The 16,279-nt window shown below is 35.9% G+C and overlaps 2 protein-coding genes across 3 annotated transcripts; one reads left to right on the top strand and one right to left on the bottom strand.

Annotated features, from left to right (window-relative positions):
• Positions 1 to 6: 6 nt before the first annotated feature.
• On the top strand, positions 7 to 13,195 carry unc79 (UNC-79 domain-containing protein). 2 transcript variants are annotated; one of them, XM_081994766.1, is made up of 35 exons: positions 7 to 663; positions 2,441 to 2,560; positions 2,610 to 2,771; positions 2,821 to 2,991; positions 3,049 to 3,318; positions 3,409 to 3,638; positions 3,687 to 3,901; positions 3,955 to 4,241; positions 4,295 to 4,436; positions 4,488 to 4,788; positions 4,843 to 5,011; positions 5,063 to 5,421; positions 5,528 to 5,683; positions 5,821 to 5,938; positions 5,998 to 6,325; positions 6,377 to 6,716; positions 6,770 to 6,971; positions 7,056 to 7,253; positions 7,319 to 7,438; positions 7,883 to 8,101; positions 8,156 to 8,436; positions 8,490 to 8,631; positions 8,685 to 9,035; positions 9,254 to 9,529; positions 9,589 to 10,131; positions 10,188 to 10,322; positions 10,378 to 10,576; positions 10,641 to 10,795; positions 10,847 to 11,193; positions 11,363 to 11,590; positions 11,645 to 11,809; positions 12,022 to 12,194; positions 12,252 to 12,636; positions 12,689 to 12,811; positions 12,862 to 13,195. In XM_081994766.1, exons 1-35 carry the CDS (start codon positions 561 to 563, stop codon positions 13,039 to 13,041), a joined length of 7,893 nt encoding a protein of 2,630 aa, XP_081850892.1. In that variant the 5' UTR covers positions 7 to 560; the 3' UTR covers positions 13,042 to 13,195. The 2 variants fall into 2 exon arrangements, with proteins under 2 accessions (XP_081850892.1, XP_081850893.1); XM_081994767.1 differs by having other exon boundaries at positions 7,319 to 7,405.
• On the bottom strand, positions 12,835 to 16,162 carry Cog2 (conserved oligomeric Golgi complex subunit 2). Its single transcript, XM_081994763.1, has 4 exons — positions 15,971 to 16,162; positions 15,690 to 15,917; positions 13,450 to 15,126; positions 12,835 to 13,387 (listed from the first exon to the last, which is right to left on the bottom strand). Exons 1-4 carry the CDS (start codon positions 16,013 to 16,015, stop codon positions 13,319 to 13,321), a joined length of 2,019 nt encoding a protein of 672 aa, XP_081850889.1. The 5' UTR covers positions 16,016 to 16,162; the 3' UTR covers positions 12,835 to 13,318.
• Positions 16,163 to 16,279: the final 117 nt, after the last annotated feature.

Consider the following 16,279-nt stretch of genomic DNA (forward strand, 5'->3'; position numbering starts at 1 on the left):
CATAAACGCCCTTTGCTGTAAGTCCAGTATAAAATACAAATTGATGTTCTTTTGCTGCACATAATTGTTGTTTCACCTGGATGTTGTTAATATAGGACCCGTGGCGGCTCGCTGTATTTGTTGTACCTATTTTCGCTATATTTGGGATTTATGTTCTGTAGTGCAACGTTAGATGTTTTAAATGTTGTCGAAATCGCGGAATTTTTAGCGCATCGTCAGACGCTGATGGCACCCCGATCGATGGGTTAAAAGTCAGGTGATGGGGGATGCATTTTGATTTCCATTGACTGATTTTGTCTAAATTATGGCCCAAAGACGCCTTAACAGACCATTTTCGAGTATCCGATGTAAGTGTTTCTTAGCTGAATTGTAGATAGAGAAAAAAGAATGATGAAGAAATCGCGAGTGACATCAGAGAAGACCTTTCGTATCGATTTTTTTGAAGATTTCTCAACGGGCCCTAAACACGTGTTTTTGTCCCTCTGTTCTTGTAGATTTTTTCAATTAGCCCTTATTTTTCAACACTATCGATCTGTTATGGGATAAATGAAGCTGCCCCCATGTTGAAGATACCTGCACGTTTTAAACAATGTGACCTCAGTGTTTCCCTAGCGTTTGATTATTGTGACTGCATTGTCAACATGGGTACAAGAGCTGCTGCATGTAAGCAATATTTTCCTTCCTCTTTGCCTCACAGCAAGAACATTTTTATTTTTCCAATTTTCAAAAAAACACCGCACACCTACGCAAATCATTTAAAAAATGAAAATGTTCGTGCTTTTAAGTAAGTAAATTTTATTTTCCATTATCCATTTACATATTGTGTTTAATTCTACAAATGTTTTGGTGTTGTATTAGATGTTAAATTTGCAAAATCCTGTTTCACTAGGCCTATATGTGTATCAACGAAAATATCTAAATTCATTTAGTTCTTATCATTTCATGTTCTACTAACTTGTAGCCTAAGCCTAATCGTTGCATTCCAATAGTTTTGCAATCAAATTAATATGCAATGCAAAACACCATTGTCTTTTATGTACGACGAAATTTTAACTATTTGATAACTAAAGAATCGTCGCTATAAAAACTTTAACAATGGTGTTTTAGACAAATTGACTATTCAAACTATTATTGTTATTGCCTTTTTAGTGCGCAAATCTAAAACTACTTCTTGAAACTATAGTAACATTAAAATGGTGTAGAAACACGATAACAAGATTTCAGGAAGTCATTTTTGATGTGCTTTGGAAAAATTATCAATGTTTGTAGTATTGTTGGGCTTATGTCTCAATTTTGACTAAAGAACTTTTACAATTATACTGAAAGTAATATTCACCCAGATGCACTGGACACAGTTTTGTTTAGTTTAATAACGTTATATTTTTGAATTGCTTAAAACAGTTGTTTACCTGCGGAAAGAGCATATTCTGAGGCTTTCGACCCGTGGTTTCGGATCCAAACGAGAACTAATCTAAAAATCACATGACACTATGATTACAAAGTCACACGGACGTCACGTGACTTTTGAATCACGTCGTGTTTGAATTCAAAATCAAAAACTGAAAGAAAACGACTACGGTAACGGAACTGAAAATGCCGGTTTTTGGCAATTTTTTTTGAGTTTTTCCGTGGTAGGTGAAAAGTTTTTAATTGAGTCACTATTGCTGTACTAGTCCAAGAAATCAAGACACTAACCATCAAATTCAAATTTGGTTTAAAAAATGGTGGATAATGCTAAATTTGAACGTGCAGTCATACTATTTTAAGTACCTATGTCCGTTTCCCCTACTTTCACTAAGTTCCGTTTAAGGGCAACTTAAATTTATTGTTTAGACTGTGATATTTAGCACATAATTGGTCACATTCAAATCTCAACTTAGTTTAAGTTGTCCTTAAAATCGAGCTGAAAGTGTCAGAGAAACGGACATGTCCTCTGCAATTGAAAAGTATTTAGGGACCTGCCTCCAGGAAGATTTATTTGTTAACTATTAAATGCAGTTTTGGAAATATGTGTAAGCAAATTTTCGAACCAAAAACACACAAGTGTAGTAGAACAACAGTAAGTTCTAAACTGGCTTACCAAATTTCCTAAATATTATACAAACTAAGTCGTCTGATTTGTTTGAACTAAAATGCGCCCGTTAATATCAAAATTATGATTAATATTCTGACATTCGGAGACAGTTTGAAAAGGTATGTTTTTGACCTATAGATTATGATCTTTTATTATTGGAGCAACTAGGTGATTGTTATTTTCAATCACCTACGAAACATTTTAAGACGTAAAGCCAACAAAACAGAAAAACTTGTGTTAAGTTTCAAGAAAGTCATAGAATGTAATTCTAAAAAATACGCTTTATTACACTTTTTCTAAGTTGCAATTACAGAAAGCTGCCCCACTGAAATGGAAAATGTTCATTAACGTTAATTAATCACTCAGTTACAGCTAAAATCCGCAGCCTCTATGACTACCAACTTCGACTCATGCAGGGTGTTCTGCCAGCTCCCTCTGGAACTGACATAGCAAATACAATAAAATACTTCTCACAGACCCTTTTAAGTATGTATCCTCTTATCTGAGGTCCAGACGACAACAAAGCAAATTTCAGGTGTTCTTAAAGATGTTCCAAATTCACCCTTCGACCTAATTAAAGATCCAGAAATGGATGGAGCCCGAATGGCGCTTTTTCCTAGCTTGGATTACAAAGGTCTTTACAACTCTATCGTACCGCTTATCGAAGTAGCTCCTCTCATTCCTACTGGAGTAACTTGTAAGTATCCCGCCCAAAAGAAGCTTACAGATTGATTGGAGGCTTTCAGTTTTCGGAGAGGCGCTTCTTCAATGTCTCGCATGCATGCTGCCGTTTTTAGACCACGATTTAATCGACAACTTGCCTTACCTTACCGCTTCGACTATTGCTGTTTTGCCTCAGCGACTCCATCAGGACATTATCAATACTCTTTGCTACTACATTCTTCCTTTTACTATAAGTAAGTTTGCACAAAGCTTCAGTAACTCGCGGAATAATTGTTTGAATCCACTTCCAGCACGTCACGATCCAAGACAAGCCGATGTCTGCCAATCGGTTTCCGCTGTCATTATGATGATTTTCCAATACTCGTCCAATGCTGGACACCACTGTCAACTTTTAGAATGTCTGATGACTTTGAAAAAGAACATCCTTAAGGACGTACTTAGCGCTATTGCTTATGGGACATCCAGTTCTAGAGCGTCAGCTGCCAAACTTTTGTTTTACTACTGGCCCACTTTTAATGCTAATTTGTTCGATCGGAGGAACTTAATTTGTAAATTTGCAGGTAAGTTAGGTACTAACTACTACTTGGTCCTCGAGCAATCCTTTTCTAAGCAGACTACTCATTCAATTTATTTAAATATACCCTTTTAAGATCCGGCCCCTTTATATTGCCAAAGACAACGTTGCCAAAATCCTGGAAACACCGAAGCGTCGAAAGTCTGCTACAACCATTGCATTGCTATAGCTCATGCAAACGACAACCCACCCCCGATATATTTATGTATAGAGTGCGCCAACGAAATACATCGCGAACATCCAGACGAAAGGTTTTTCGACATTTTACACCCTATGCAGCAAGTTTCTATGGTTTGCGAGAATAAGGTAGTCAGAAACTGATCCATAGAATGGTGTTTGACCCTTTGGTTGTAGAATTGTAGGTCCACCGATAAAGCTGCTATTTCGATATGTTTCTCAACCGAATGTGCCTCGTACAACGGGAACCATCCTATACGATACTGTGAACAATGCCATAATAATCGACATAATTCTAGAAGGGGTGGCGACCATGTGATTCATAAAGCTATTCCTCCAACATGGGATATGGAACCTGATATGCAAACTTGTATGGTTGAAGCCATTGTCAGGTGATTTGAAAACTCAAAAATAAACTGTATGCTACTGACTATATGGATTTCAGTTTATTGAAAGAAGCTAAGATTCCAGAAAAAGATTTAAAGGATTTAGATAAACGAGACTTAGAAGAACGCAGTGATCGAAAAGATGGTCGAGACAAGGAAAAGGATGGGAAGAGTCCTGTACCAGGATCAGACATTACCTTAGAGGAGAGGCAAACATTGGGAAGATATGGAGTGTGGCTTTTAGTGGGACGTTGCAATCCTGATGGGAAAGCACAAACTGAAGTTTTAGGACGTCTGATATCTATGATATTTCATTGGTTTCATATGACGGCCTATTCTTATGATGGTGATCAAAAAATGTTTATTATTTTACAGAAACGCTGATGTACGATATTACAGGTAGGGAAGAAAGCGCTCTAGAAAAGCTGAAGATGACTGATGTCTGCGGTTGGTTGAGGGAAATTAGCAATTCACACTATGATCTGTTTGTATCGTGCCTTTTACCCCATCCCCCTGATTATGCTAGGATAGGTGGCCATTGGTAAGAATCAATTCTTATTAAACAATTAAACAAAAATGAGTATATTTTCAGGGACACATTGGCAACAAAAACAACTCACTTAAAAGAAGGTTTAGATCGCATGTTCTGCTTAGTGCCTTACGACGTAATAACACAAGAGGTTTGGGACTACATTATGCCTCATTGGATGGAAGCCACAGTGGATGGAGTACCTGAAAAAGAACTTTCAGAGCTGAAAATAATACTTAGCAAGATCCTCGATCCTGATATGAGTCCCTTGGGCTTTGACTCGAAGAAAATGTATCAGTTCGTGGCTATTAGATTCCAGAGAACCACTGCCACTGTGCAACAGCAAGCACTTAAATGGTTACAGGTTTGATGATCTGTGTAGTTGCAGTCTTAATTTTGACCTGAGGTTTGGTTTTAGACGTTGACTTTACTAGAAATTTCAATACCACTACATTTAGTGTTTTCCATTTTTGGTGATGGGATTACTAGTATGAAGGAAGGAGATGTTACTAGTGAAACCATTCCAATTGAGCAGCCCGCAGATATTCAGTTACTTACAGCAGCACTTCGTAAACGGAAATCTATTAGTATTTTTTTTTAACTTATGATTGAGGGATAGTAATGTATGTGTGTTTCAGCTCCAGATGATATAAAGCAATGCAACGGGTCAAAGACCTCATTGACGGAAGAAGAAACTGCAAAAACGCTGGCAGAAACTCAATCTGAAAACAATTTGTCTTGTTGCATTTTGATGCTTGATATATTGCTAAAACAGATGGAGCTGCAAGAGATAGACAAACACACAGGTCTAAGTTCGTCGTTGTGCAAAAATGTATGCTCGCTTTTGAAAAGCATGATTACGGCCGCCTGGATTAGTTCGCATTCCTGTTCATCCAGAACCGAATGTACTTACTGCGAGTGCAGCATTATGTGGCATCAATTGGCTTATGAACTCGTTATTTATTTATCACCGGTTACTCTAGCACACCCTCCTGATGTAAGACTTTGACACTTCTATCTGTGCACGTTAATGTATTTTCTTTTATGTTATTCTAAATGTCAGTTAAAAATATTTCTCTTTATGGCGTTAATGAATATTTTAGCCTCCATGCGAAACTGAATCAGATGACATGCACAGCAGGAAAAGTCCTCCAGAAAGTGACAAGAAAGAGAAAACCAGTGAAATGGTGCTAAACATGCCGATACCAGAAGTGCCTTCGGTTGGAGGTGTATTAGTTCATATGCCGCACGTGTGTTCAGTACGAATATTAGAGTATAACTCAAACCAAGACTCAATTTTTTTAAAAACAATTGTACTCTGCTTTTATTTTCTTGGTTTGAGCTATTAATTCCACTATTTTAATTCACACCTGTTCTATAGTTTATCACTTTACAGATTATGACTGCTACTGTTGAGACTGTGTCTGAGCAACTGGACTTAGCATCTATTATTCCTGCAGATAAAACGGTTTCTGCTACCAATAGAGCTATTACTCTATCAGAAACTGATATAGGTATGTCTAAAATATTTAAACCATAACAAATTATTTAACTATCAAATTATCTCTTCTAGCAACAGCAGCATCATCTTTATCCCGTTCTCAACCTCCAGTCCTAGATGAAACAAACGAGCAATTAGATTCCGATTCAGCTGGAGAAGAAATAGACTTCTGGCAAACGTCATTAGGCAAATTCAAATTTTGTTTGGAGGACCTGCCGGAACCCATACAGTTCATTCATCAATTGCTTCGGGAACTATCCAAAGTGACCAAGCCGGATATAATTTACTACATGCTTAAATGCTTGAATATTTTAATTCTTTACGGGGATGCTTGCACTAAAGCCTCCAGAGAACACAAAGGGTTTTTCATTTGGTGCCAGGAACACCTGATAATAAGAAAGTATGTATTGAATTTAATTCTAGAGTTTTTCATTAATTAGATTGCATGTAGTTTATGGAATTTGTTGAATTCGGAACACTCCCATATTTGTCAAGAATCGGTGCCTTTGCTGTTACACTGTGTAACACTACCTGCAGGGCCTGATGTGTTCTGGAGAATCATCCAGGATGATTTCCATAATCATGATTGGAGGATACGTTTTACCGCAGTGGAAAGAGTGACAGTTTTAGCAAGGTTTATGGCTGAATGCCCTTTGAGGAACCAATCTCAACTTCAATCAGCTTTGGCGAATGCATTTTGCTACTTAATTTCTAGTATGGATGACCCTAATGTTTATGTTGCCCAAAGGGCTACGTTGTATTTGGGGACGATCCATGATTTAGCCATACGGGTAAAACTTTTCCACTAAATATAGTAAATTATTATGTTTTATATTATTTACAGTCGTTGCTGATGTGCTTGGAGTCTCAATTTGATTCCGTCATTCTCGACAGACCCATGGTTTTACAGTCAATTTACCAACTGCACAATTCTCTTAGCGAGAGGAAAATTTTAAGTTGGGAATTCTTCCTGTGCCGCTTTGACACTTTGTTTATTGAGGCTCAAATTGCGTTAGAGAAATCCGGAGACCTTTCGTATATAAGAGGTAATTTCGGTTTAAGATTTTCTTACAAAGATCCTGAGTGAAGCTTTTGTTTCACTCCTAAACTAAAATCAAACCGATTCTTAGATTTGAAAAACAGCGACGTCAATAGTGAAATATTCATCCGCAAAGTGCATAGAGCCCACGACGCTCTATCTGGCTTAAACGAAGGTAGCATAGCAAGCTCAGTGAAGACATTGAGCGCTAGTTTTGGTACCAAATGGCCTTACAAACGTACCATGTCAGCACCCGCGTCAATTATAAGACATCAAGAAAGTAAATCAGGTAAACCACAAACTAGAATTGCAAACGTACCTAACATTAATAATAACAAATGCATTTTTGTGCAGTATACGTTCCGGAAAATAAAGAAAAAGTGTACAGTCGTCAATACTCAGCTCCAATACTGAAAAGAAAAAGTTCACGATTTGGATTGGGTCAGTTTCTAAGCTCTAGTAACAGCATTCCAGGTAGAAAAATAGAATAGTCTTGCTTAGTGGGCGCATGAATGTCAAATATTTACTAATCAATGTAAGTCTCGAAGCCTCTGGTTTTTTTTTATATTATTTTATCCATAAGTAAATCCTTAATACAAAGTGGGTGCTATTGCATTTAGTTAGGTAGCTTTTGTAAATAGCGTATCTGACAATTTAGAATTTTCTAAAATACTGTACGCCAACCTACAGTTTTTAAATTTGCATACCTGTAAACGTAATTTGCGTAGAAAATTTGAAATCGTTCCATCAAACGAACGCACCACGTCTCGAATACTTCCTGATGGCCTTAACAACACTGTAAATTATTTGCAAAATAGTTTTGCATGTAGTCCAATTTATTAATGCCTCTAGATTAGAGATTTTACAGTAGCTAACAATAGACGGTAATTTTTTTAAATAAAAGTAATTTGATAATAGATGGCCACATGCACTCCCTAAACGTGGTTGATGACCAAAATTTAACCACCTTCCTGCAGAGAATTATCGATTTGGAAGAAGCTGATAAAGAAACTATGAATTTGCTAATTTTCCTTTTAATGCAGTTTTTGTCAAGGTCTGATCAAGCTTACCCTGCTGAAGAGAAAAGTTTAGGCAGAACTCAGACTATTGTTTTGAAACACTTGTGGTTGCTTTTAGGTATTTCTATAGATATACCAACAACTATTACAATAACTTTGTCACTCTTAACAGGTTACACCCAAACGGATCGAGGAATTCACTTACCACCTCAACATCTAAGAGCGTCTCCAGCTTTTAACGTGTTCTTAGCTAACCTACCCCAAGTCATGGACCAAAATCATTTAATGGGAAGAATAATATTTCCCACTTGCCTAATTTTATTGCAGTACTCCCCTTCTCCTTATTACGTTTCCAGTGTAATGGAGTTTCAGCAGCCACTTTACAGTTTGTGGGCTTTAGAGCCTCACGCTCGTAAAAATTGGCTTATGTCTCTGGTTGTGATCTTATATAAGGTAATATTTAGATATTTTTTTTAAATTCAGGTTGTTTAGTCAACTTTTTGTAGTATCAGTACAATCAACAGCCTCATTGCATGCAACTGACAGCTTTAATACGAATAATTTTGAACACGTTAGATTCCCAGCATCATCATTGTAGAAGGATTCCAGCGACGATTATTATGGGACAACAAGCATCAAGATCAAGAGGTTCTAGATACAGAAGCTTCATATAAAATTAGGGCTGAAATTTTTAGTTATAGATGTCAGTCAACCGTCTTTAGGGACTGAAATGGATCATCCAGAAAAAACAACACCTCCTTTATCTCCAATGTACTCCTCAGATGGGCAGTCCATTCAAGTCTCGTTGAGTTCCAAAGGTGGTAGAGTGCAAGTTTCGTACACGAAACCCTCTTCAATGACTAGCATGGAAACGCACTGGGAGGAAATCAATCAAAATGAGAAGTATGCTGATCGAAAATCGGATAAAATGAAGAAACAGACTGATAAAGCTAGTATTGATGATGATACTGAAAGCGAACTTATAGCAATACCAGAAAGTGATGTTTCTGACAGTACTTTACAAGGAAGTGTTCAGGACTCGTTTGACGAAGGTGAGTTTATCTGTATGTCCTCTAATTATGTACCTCTACAATATTCTGTTGGTCCCTTGATGAAAACAAGTTACTTATGTTTGTTCACCTTTGGTATATCATAGTCTCAAAGATTGTGAAAGGAATTTGTTGATAACATTTTTTGAAAACTGTGATTTTTATGTTATCAAGTTTTTACACTAGGAGGGCGATAGGACTAAATTTCATGTTTATTTTAGCTTTGAGTGAAAATTCAACTTCCGGATTATGCAAGCAAATTGCAGAACGATTGATAATCAATCGATCTCCCAAAGAAAGTGTTTCAAGTTTAATTGAAATGAAAAAGTTGTGCTCTACCAAAGGACGACCAGTTTGGATAATTGGAAGCGAAGATGAATCTATACGCTCTTGCGAAAGTAAATTGCAAGAAATTGCCAAAGCTAAAATGGATTTCAATAAGAACCACACCAGGGTAAAGTCTACGTCCAGTAGTGCTTCAATCAACTTAACTAATGGTACCAACGACATTGCATCTTATTGAATGTTTAGTAATACTTAGATACATAAATTTAAGGCTCCAGTATGCAAGCAATGAAGATTATAACTCAAAAACAGGGTGATCTAACCTATTCCAAAGCAGCCCCTTTAGGAAGACATAAAAAGATTATAGAACCCCTTATAACTCCAATGTCTACCCCAGTCTCGGCAGATAACGACAGCAATAAAAACAGCTACTTACCAACCCCTACAGTAGAACGTCTTCTCCCTATTGGTCCAATTCAATCCCCAGAACTAGTAGATGACGTCTTTTCTCCTAGAGAACAACTGCAACTTCCAACTCAAGAACGTTTACTTCCTATAGGGCAACACACCAAAGATATCACACAATTAGTGGAAAAGGTTAAGCAAGTGTTGAACATCAACTCTAAGCTACCAAAGAAATCGGAATCGCTGGACAACAAAACGGAACAACCTGGAACTTCTCAAACTCAAAGCCACAGCCCAAGAAAATTGATTAAGCAAGTGGCTTTAGAAAGCCCGCCCAATTTGTATGATTCTGATGATAATGGTAATGGGATGGATCATTACTTGAGGACTTTCAAGATGGAAGGACAAAGTTAGTTTTGGACCATTTTCACAAACACTACGTAAACCAAATACTGTGTATTTTAGGGGACGCAATAATTAATCAAAGACAGAGAATCCGAAAAAGTGGAATTGTGGCTTTAAACTCACACCATTACCAAAAACCTAAATGGTCCGGAGGTTGGCTGATGAACTCCCAAACAGCATCGCCTAAAAACGAAGGTACTTTTAACTTTACACAGTTTGTGATCCACTTTTCGATTTTGATGGGTTTTAGCTAACTGTGAAATGAAGCAAAGTGCCAAAAGAATAGGAGAAGAATGCGTCAAAGAAAGATGCAGCGAATGCGGTACTGTAAGGGAAATGTATAGCGATGAAGAAGTGGGACTTTGCATTGTGACTTTGGGGACATTTATTCACCGGGAACCAGGCTTAGCGGCCCCACTTCTGCCTGATATTCTTAGTGTAGTTGCAAAGTGAGTCATTAATTTGATCAAGCACCCATGTGTTCAAATTCTCTTTTTTTTCTTGTTTTAATAGAATTGCTACCAAAGCTTCTTATCCCTGGCAACGTGAGAGCAGCGTCCATCTTCCTGGAGGTGCCGTAAGTGTAGCTCATCAGTTTCTACGATGCGTCTTACACCAACTAGCTCCTAATGGCATCTTTGTCCAAATGTTCCAAACAAAAACATCTGGTTAGTGGATAAGTCTTGAATATAACACCTTAATAACATGCAATTTTTTAGAACAAATAAGACAACAATTCTTCAAAAGCGTTATTCAGTCACTGGTGGATTTTAATGAACTCAATCCCGTAGCACCCTTACAATTACTTTTAGAAACACTTAATTCAAGAAAAACGTTGCCTGCAGAAACGATGCCCACCATATTGTCAAATGTAGCAGCTTACTTGTGCTGTTTACCTTTAGAAAATGCTTCTGGTCCTTCAATACCAATGTGGAGTACTGTACTCCAGCAGCTAGAACTGATTTATAGAAAGCTGCTCTTTATGTTGAATATTATAGATGATGTTACTCCTTTGTTGAGTATTATGGCTTCAGTTTTTAAGTTGCCTTTAATAGCCCAATTTAAGGTTAGCATTTTTGTAGGTGTCATTTTGATGGTTAAATTTAGTTTAGTAAACTTTGTACCCCTTACCAGCTTTGGTTGTGTTGTTACCTGAATATCACAGTGTCAATTGAACCATCAAAATGATTTTTATTGCATATGGCCATACGAAATGATTACACTAAGTCTTTTAGGGAATTTTGGATCCATTTTCCAAAATACTGAGTTACGCCATCCAAACCCATACATTAAAATACAATCTTTTAGTGGAGATATGCCACTTGTGCAATAAAGCGTTCACAAAGGACAGGGACAAGTTGATATTTAGCAGAATGGTGGTGATTGAGCTGGTTCAAGTGTTAAAGTTTAAAACTACGATTCCAGATTCCAATTTGCTAATGTTGATAAACCTGATCCTCCAGGTTAGTAATGCTCCTGTAGTAGTTTCCACTTACGCTCTAAATGTATTTATTCAGGACGTTGGAGGTCATGTACCCTCAAATGTAGTGATAAAGGATAGCAATATATTGACGATGGAGGCCACTTCCCCTTGTAGCACCGGAATATCCGAATGTATGAAACTAAATCTTGTAGATATTTTAGAGTTTCTATCTGACTTCCACGCCATATCAAAAATGAAGGTAAGATCTGTAATAATTAGCTTTTCTTTGCTAAGAGATACTTCTAGTCCTACTTAAATTCATACCGTTGCTAAAAAAAATAATTTTTTGGCTTTATATAATCGGTGTATCGTACACACACAGATTGTGACCACGTGTTTGGGTCAAATCGAAATCAATAGTTACATCTAGCTAAGCAAAAAATTGACATAACATTTATATTGACCTTTCAGAGTTACTGTAAGGGAATTGGCGTAGGTTTAAACGATGACACTTTAGGAGGCATAATCAAATGTAGTATTGCTCAATACTTAGCTTTAGAGATAACAAAAGGAAACGGTAGAGACAATAGGGCTGTTACGAGATATTTTCCCTGGCTGTACAGCACGTCAGTCAATCAGCAAAGGTTCTGGACTACTTAGCAAATACTGTACAAGTAGTGTAATTATTGTTTATTTTTCAGTCCCAGAGAGTTTATAGAATGCATAGGCCACATAAGACTTTTATCTTGGTTGTTGTTGGGATCACTCACTCATACTGCATTGCAAGGAATTAATAATACGTCAACAATAAGCCAGCCAATTCCTCAAGAAGCTTCCTGTCAAATAGCAGACAATATTCAAGTTATCATGTCAGGGTTTGCTGACCAACCAAAAACTAGCGTTTTGCATATGTCTTCATTGTTTCACACTTTTATTTTATGTCAGCTTTGGACGGTTTACTTAGAACAAAGTCTAAGTCACCACCTTCCTATTACAGAAGCATACAATGTTACCATGAATATTTTGTTTGATTTCTGGGGAAAGGTTACACCTTCCATTTTGCAGCTGGTACAACAATCCAAAACGGTTAGTCACTGTACAAACCAAAATTGTGTAAAATAATTCAAAAGTATTCTAGTTGAGCGAAATTGTAAGTTTACACTTTCTAAGTATGTTGGAAGCTTTGGTTGAGTGCCAGTCAACTTTTGTAGCTAAACTTTTACCACTTTGGACGCCTGTGTTAGCTTCCAATCAAATCCAGGTACTACGAATTAAGCAACTTCCTGACTTGCATTAAAATTGTATTTTTAGGTAAGGCTGCAAAACTGCAGAAACCTACCACCAGTAATATATGAAGATATTTCAAACAAAAAAGCAAACATAAGCCATTTAAACAATCCCATGTTATTAAAATGGCTTCAGAGACTACAATTTAAAATGGGACAAATTGAACTACAGTCTTCAACAGCCACACAGTTCTACTCATTGTAGTTAAAACTAAAATGCATAAGAATAACAATAAAGAATTTTTAGTAATAAACAAGAAATATCGTAAGGTATGTAGGACGTAATGAGGTATTATTCACTTGAAAAACGTTCTGTACATTTTTATATAACGGTTTTAAAGGAAGTCCTAAGTTTGAAATATCAAAAAAAAAAAAAATCTGTTGACCGTCGTACATTGTAATACGAGAATGTTTTTACTGAATATTTTAAAGAGAACATGAAATGTTATAAATAAATCAAATTACTAAACAACTTAAGAATATTACTTGGTAACTTCCCTCTTCAACTCATCCATGGTATCTTTAGCCTGTTTAGATGCCCATGGATCTAGCTGCAATGAATAAGAACCATTATTACTTATACTTTACTTGAATGGGCTTCAAATTGCATTACCTTATCACAAAAATAGAAAACATCATACTTGATCTGTTCCTTAATTTTGGCTTCATCAGATATAGTTTCTTTAGGATCTGCAGACAAATCACTCGCGTTCGTACTTCTACTTTTTAGTCTTCTCAAAGATTCTTCAGTTTTACACACTGACCTTAACACATCTTGTACCAGAGACAAATACTGTTTACTGATGTTATTAATTATCCCTTCAATTGTGCCTTTAACTTGAGCAGAATTATCTTCAAATTTCTTTGCAAAAGTAGTAACAGGTTTTACGGCCTCCACCATGTAAGCGCTAGCTTCCTTTGGAGGACTTTTATTAGTTCTTCTATACAATCTTGGGATTGCTGTAATGTTTTGTATATGCCCAATACATTCTTTAACTTTTACTGACGAGATATAACTAGTAAAGCTACTTCTGGCCTTTAAAATTACTTTGTTATTTACGGTAAAAACTTTTATCACAATAGGCCACATATTTGAATTCAAGACTGAATAAATTGTTTCCTTGACCTTAGTCACTTCTTGTTGGTGACACTTTAAGGCTACTAAACCTTCTACAACACTAAGGTCAATTAACACGTTAACAATAAAACAATCAGCTTCCTCTTTAGTAACTGTAGGTAGTGGCAATTTTTTTAACAGTTTTTCTAACAGAAGTACATAACGTGATAACAGCATCATTGAAAGCCTGATAAAATGATCCGCTAGTTGATCAATGAAAACATCTTCATGGAAACAGCTTTCCAATCCTTCCCATACAATTACAGAAGGCTTAAGTCTGAAAGAATGTTTGTTGATATCAGCTGTAACATTCTTAAGATCCATATCAATTGTGCTGCTTTCAAAATTGCCAGCAATTTGTTGAAACTTAATTTCAAAATACACAGGAAGATTAAATCTTTTTAAGTGGTCTTGAAACTCTTCATCCTTAATAATCAAGTACTCATCACCAGCTTTGTTTGCAATATGTTTTAGGAGGTTGTATGTGCAAGTAAATCTTTTTTGAAATAGTTCAGGGTTTCCAGGAGCTGTAATGTGTGGCAAACCTACACGAGACTGCCTATCAAACTCTTTCCAAAAAGATTTTAAAACAAAATTAAAACAATTTAGATCAGCATTCTCCTCAACTATTTCACTTAAAAAGTCAACCTTTATATCAAGTATTTCTTTCACTTTTGAATAAACTTTATCTAAATCTTGGTTGCACAGTCCCAAATACCTTTCACTTAAAATGTCTTGCAACACAGGCTTTAGAATATGTGTTTGACAAATCAGGTGTGCTTCATCACACTTCTGAAGATCCACATACATCCTTAAAGCCCTAATTAAGATGTCTTTATTTTCGCAATGAAGAGCGTGTAAAAAGCAGTTGTTTAAGTTAACCATTAACTTATATTCCACACTGTTCACTATTTTTTGAGTGTCAAGAGTCATTAGATTCAATTCTTCTAGGTAGTTTTTTTGAAAAGAGAACTTATTCACCATTCTCTCTAGAGTGAGTAAGTTTTTAATTATATCAGTTTCTATGGTGGATATCACTAGGTTGATGTACAATGTTGAATTTAAAATTCCTAGTTTTAAATGAATGTGATTTTGTTTTGAGTTGTTATTTTTGATGTTTCCTAAGATGACTTCATATTTTGATTCTGCTGATTTGATGAGGTTGTACAGTACCTACAAACAAGATTTCTCATATATAAGTTCTATCAAATACAAGTAGGTTTGATGGACAAAATGGTGACAGATCAATTTGTTATGACTAGATTTTAGTTAGACCCTGGATAAGCAAGGCAGTAAATATTTAGCTCTGTAGAAAACAAAAAAATATAATTTTTACACATCAAAAAGTGTCAAACTCAAATAATTCCATTCTGTGAAACAGTCACACAAAAAACTATACAAATGGTGTCTCAATCTCTTTGACACACATTATATTTTCACCCAAAGCAACTTTCACAAAAGAACACAGTATATACAATTACCTATTGCAAAAATGATACCACAATCTGCTATTTAGAGCAAAATGTGTTTAAACATGCATTCCTTTTAAATATTGAGTGACATTTTGTCAAACTTCAATTATAGGTAATTAGTACATTTTAATGCTTACGTACTCTCATACATTTTCACAATGCACTTTAGCTGAAGCAGCTTAGTAATAAGATACTGGGATTACTTCATAATAATAACAATGATCTACTGTACAGGCAAAACTCATCTAAACAAAAAATACTCACCAAAATCTCTTCTTTCAGCTGACTTATAGGAATAGATAGGTCATCAATCTTAGAATTCAAATTTGTAAGATACTCAGCTAAGTTTACTATAGCTTCAGTTTCATTTTTTAAAATATCTGACATATAAAGCTGTAGCTCTGCTCCATATGCTTTTAAATCTTTCCTCAAAGTTTCTAAGTCAGACTTCTTAGTGTACTCTATAAGACATTCATCTACTGTAAAGTTGTCCTGAAATATATTAATAAAATACAGGGTACCCCTATGTTTTCGCTTTTCATCACCTTAAAAAATGAATTTTTCCACACTGTTACATCAATTGGTTCCATTATGAATACTGATTTATGAAATATAAAGTCATAAAATTGTATACTGGCACAGAAATGTTTGATCTGACTAGAAATTCCAGCACTTACAACTTTTCAACATTTTTAAAGCAAAAATAAACAAACTTTTAGGTTAGTTTTCAAGTGACACATCATACTAAAATCTCTTCCACAATTTCAACCAATAATAAAACGCGAACGGTAATCCTAACTTTTTATTGGCCAAATTTGATTAATTAGTGTCTTTCATCTGTCAGCTGTCTCTAG

The sequence above is a fragment of the Ips typographus genome, linkage group LG16, assembly GCF_016097725.1.
Source record: "Ips typographus isolate SLU linkage group LG16, UJ_Ityp_2.0, whole genome shotgun sequence".
NCBI lineage: Eukaryota > Metazoa > Arthropoda > Insecta > Coleoptera > Curculionidae > Ips > Ips typographus.

What these genes read in the sequence shown, in the direction of transcription:
- Cog2 (XM_081994763.1), bottom strand. Translation starts at nt 16,015, where the DNA reads ATGGAACCAATTGATGTAACAGTGTGGAAAAATTCATTTTTTAAG. An exon ending in AGCTGAAAGAAGAGATTTTG is followed by an intron (nt 15,127 to 15,689) that starts GTGAGTATTTTT and finishes TCTTGTTTGTAG; the next exon opens with GTACTGTACAACCTCATCAA. An exon ending in TTTTCTATTTTTGTGATAAG is followed by an intron (nt 13,388 to 13,449) that starts GTAATGCAATTT and finishes TATTCATTGCAG; the next exon opens with CTAGATCCATGGGCATCTAA.
- unc79 (XM_081994766.1), top strand. Translation starts at nt 561, where the DNA reads ATGTTGAAGATACCTGCACGTTTTAAACAATGTGACCTCAGTGTTTCC. An exon ending in CATTCCTACTGGAGTAACTT is followed by an intron (nt 2,772 to 2,820) that starts GTAAGTATCCCG and finishes GGAGGCTTTCAG; the next exon opens with TTTTCGGAGAGGCGCTTCTT. An exon ending in ATGGTTGAAGCCATTGTCAG is followed by an intron (nt 3,902 to 3,954) that starts GTGATTTGAAAA and finishes TATGGATTTCAG; the next exon opens with TTTATTGAAAGAAGCTAAGA.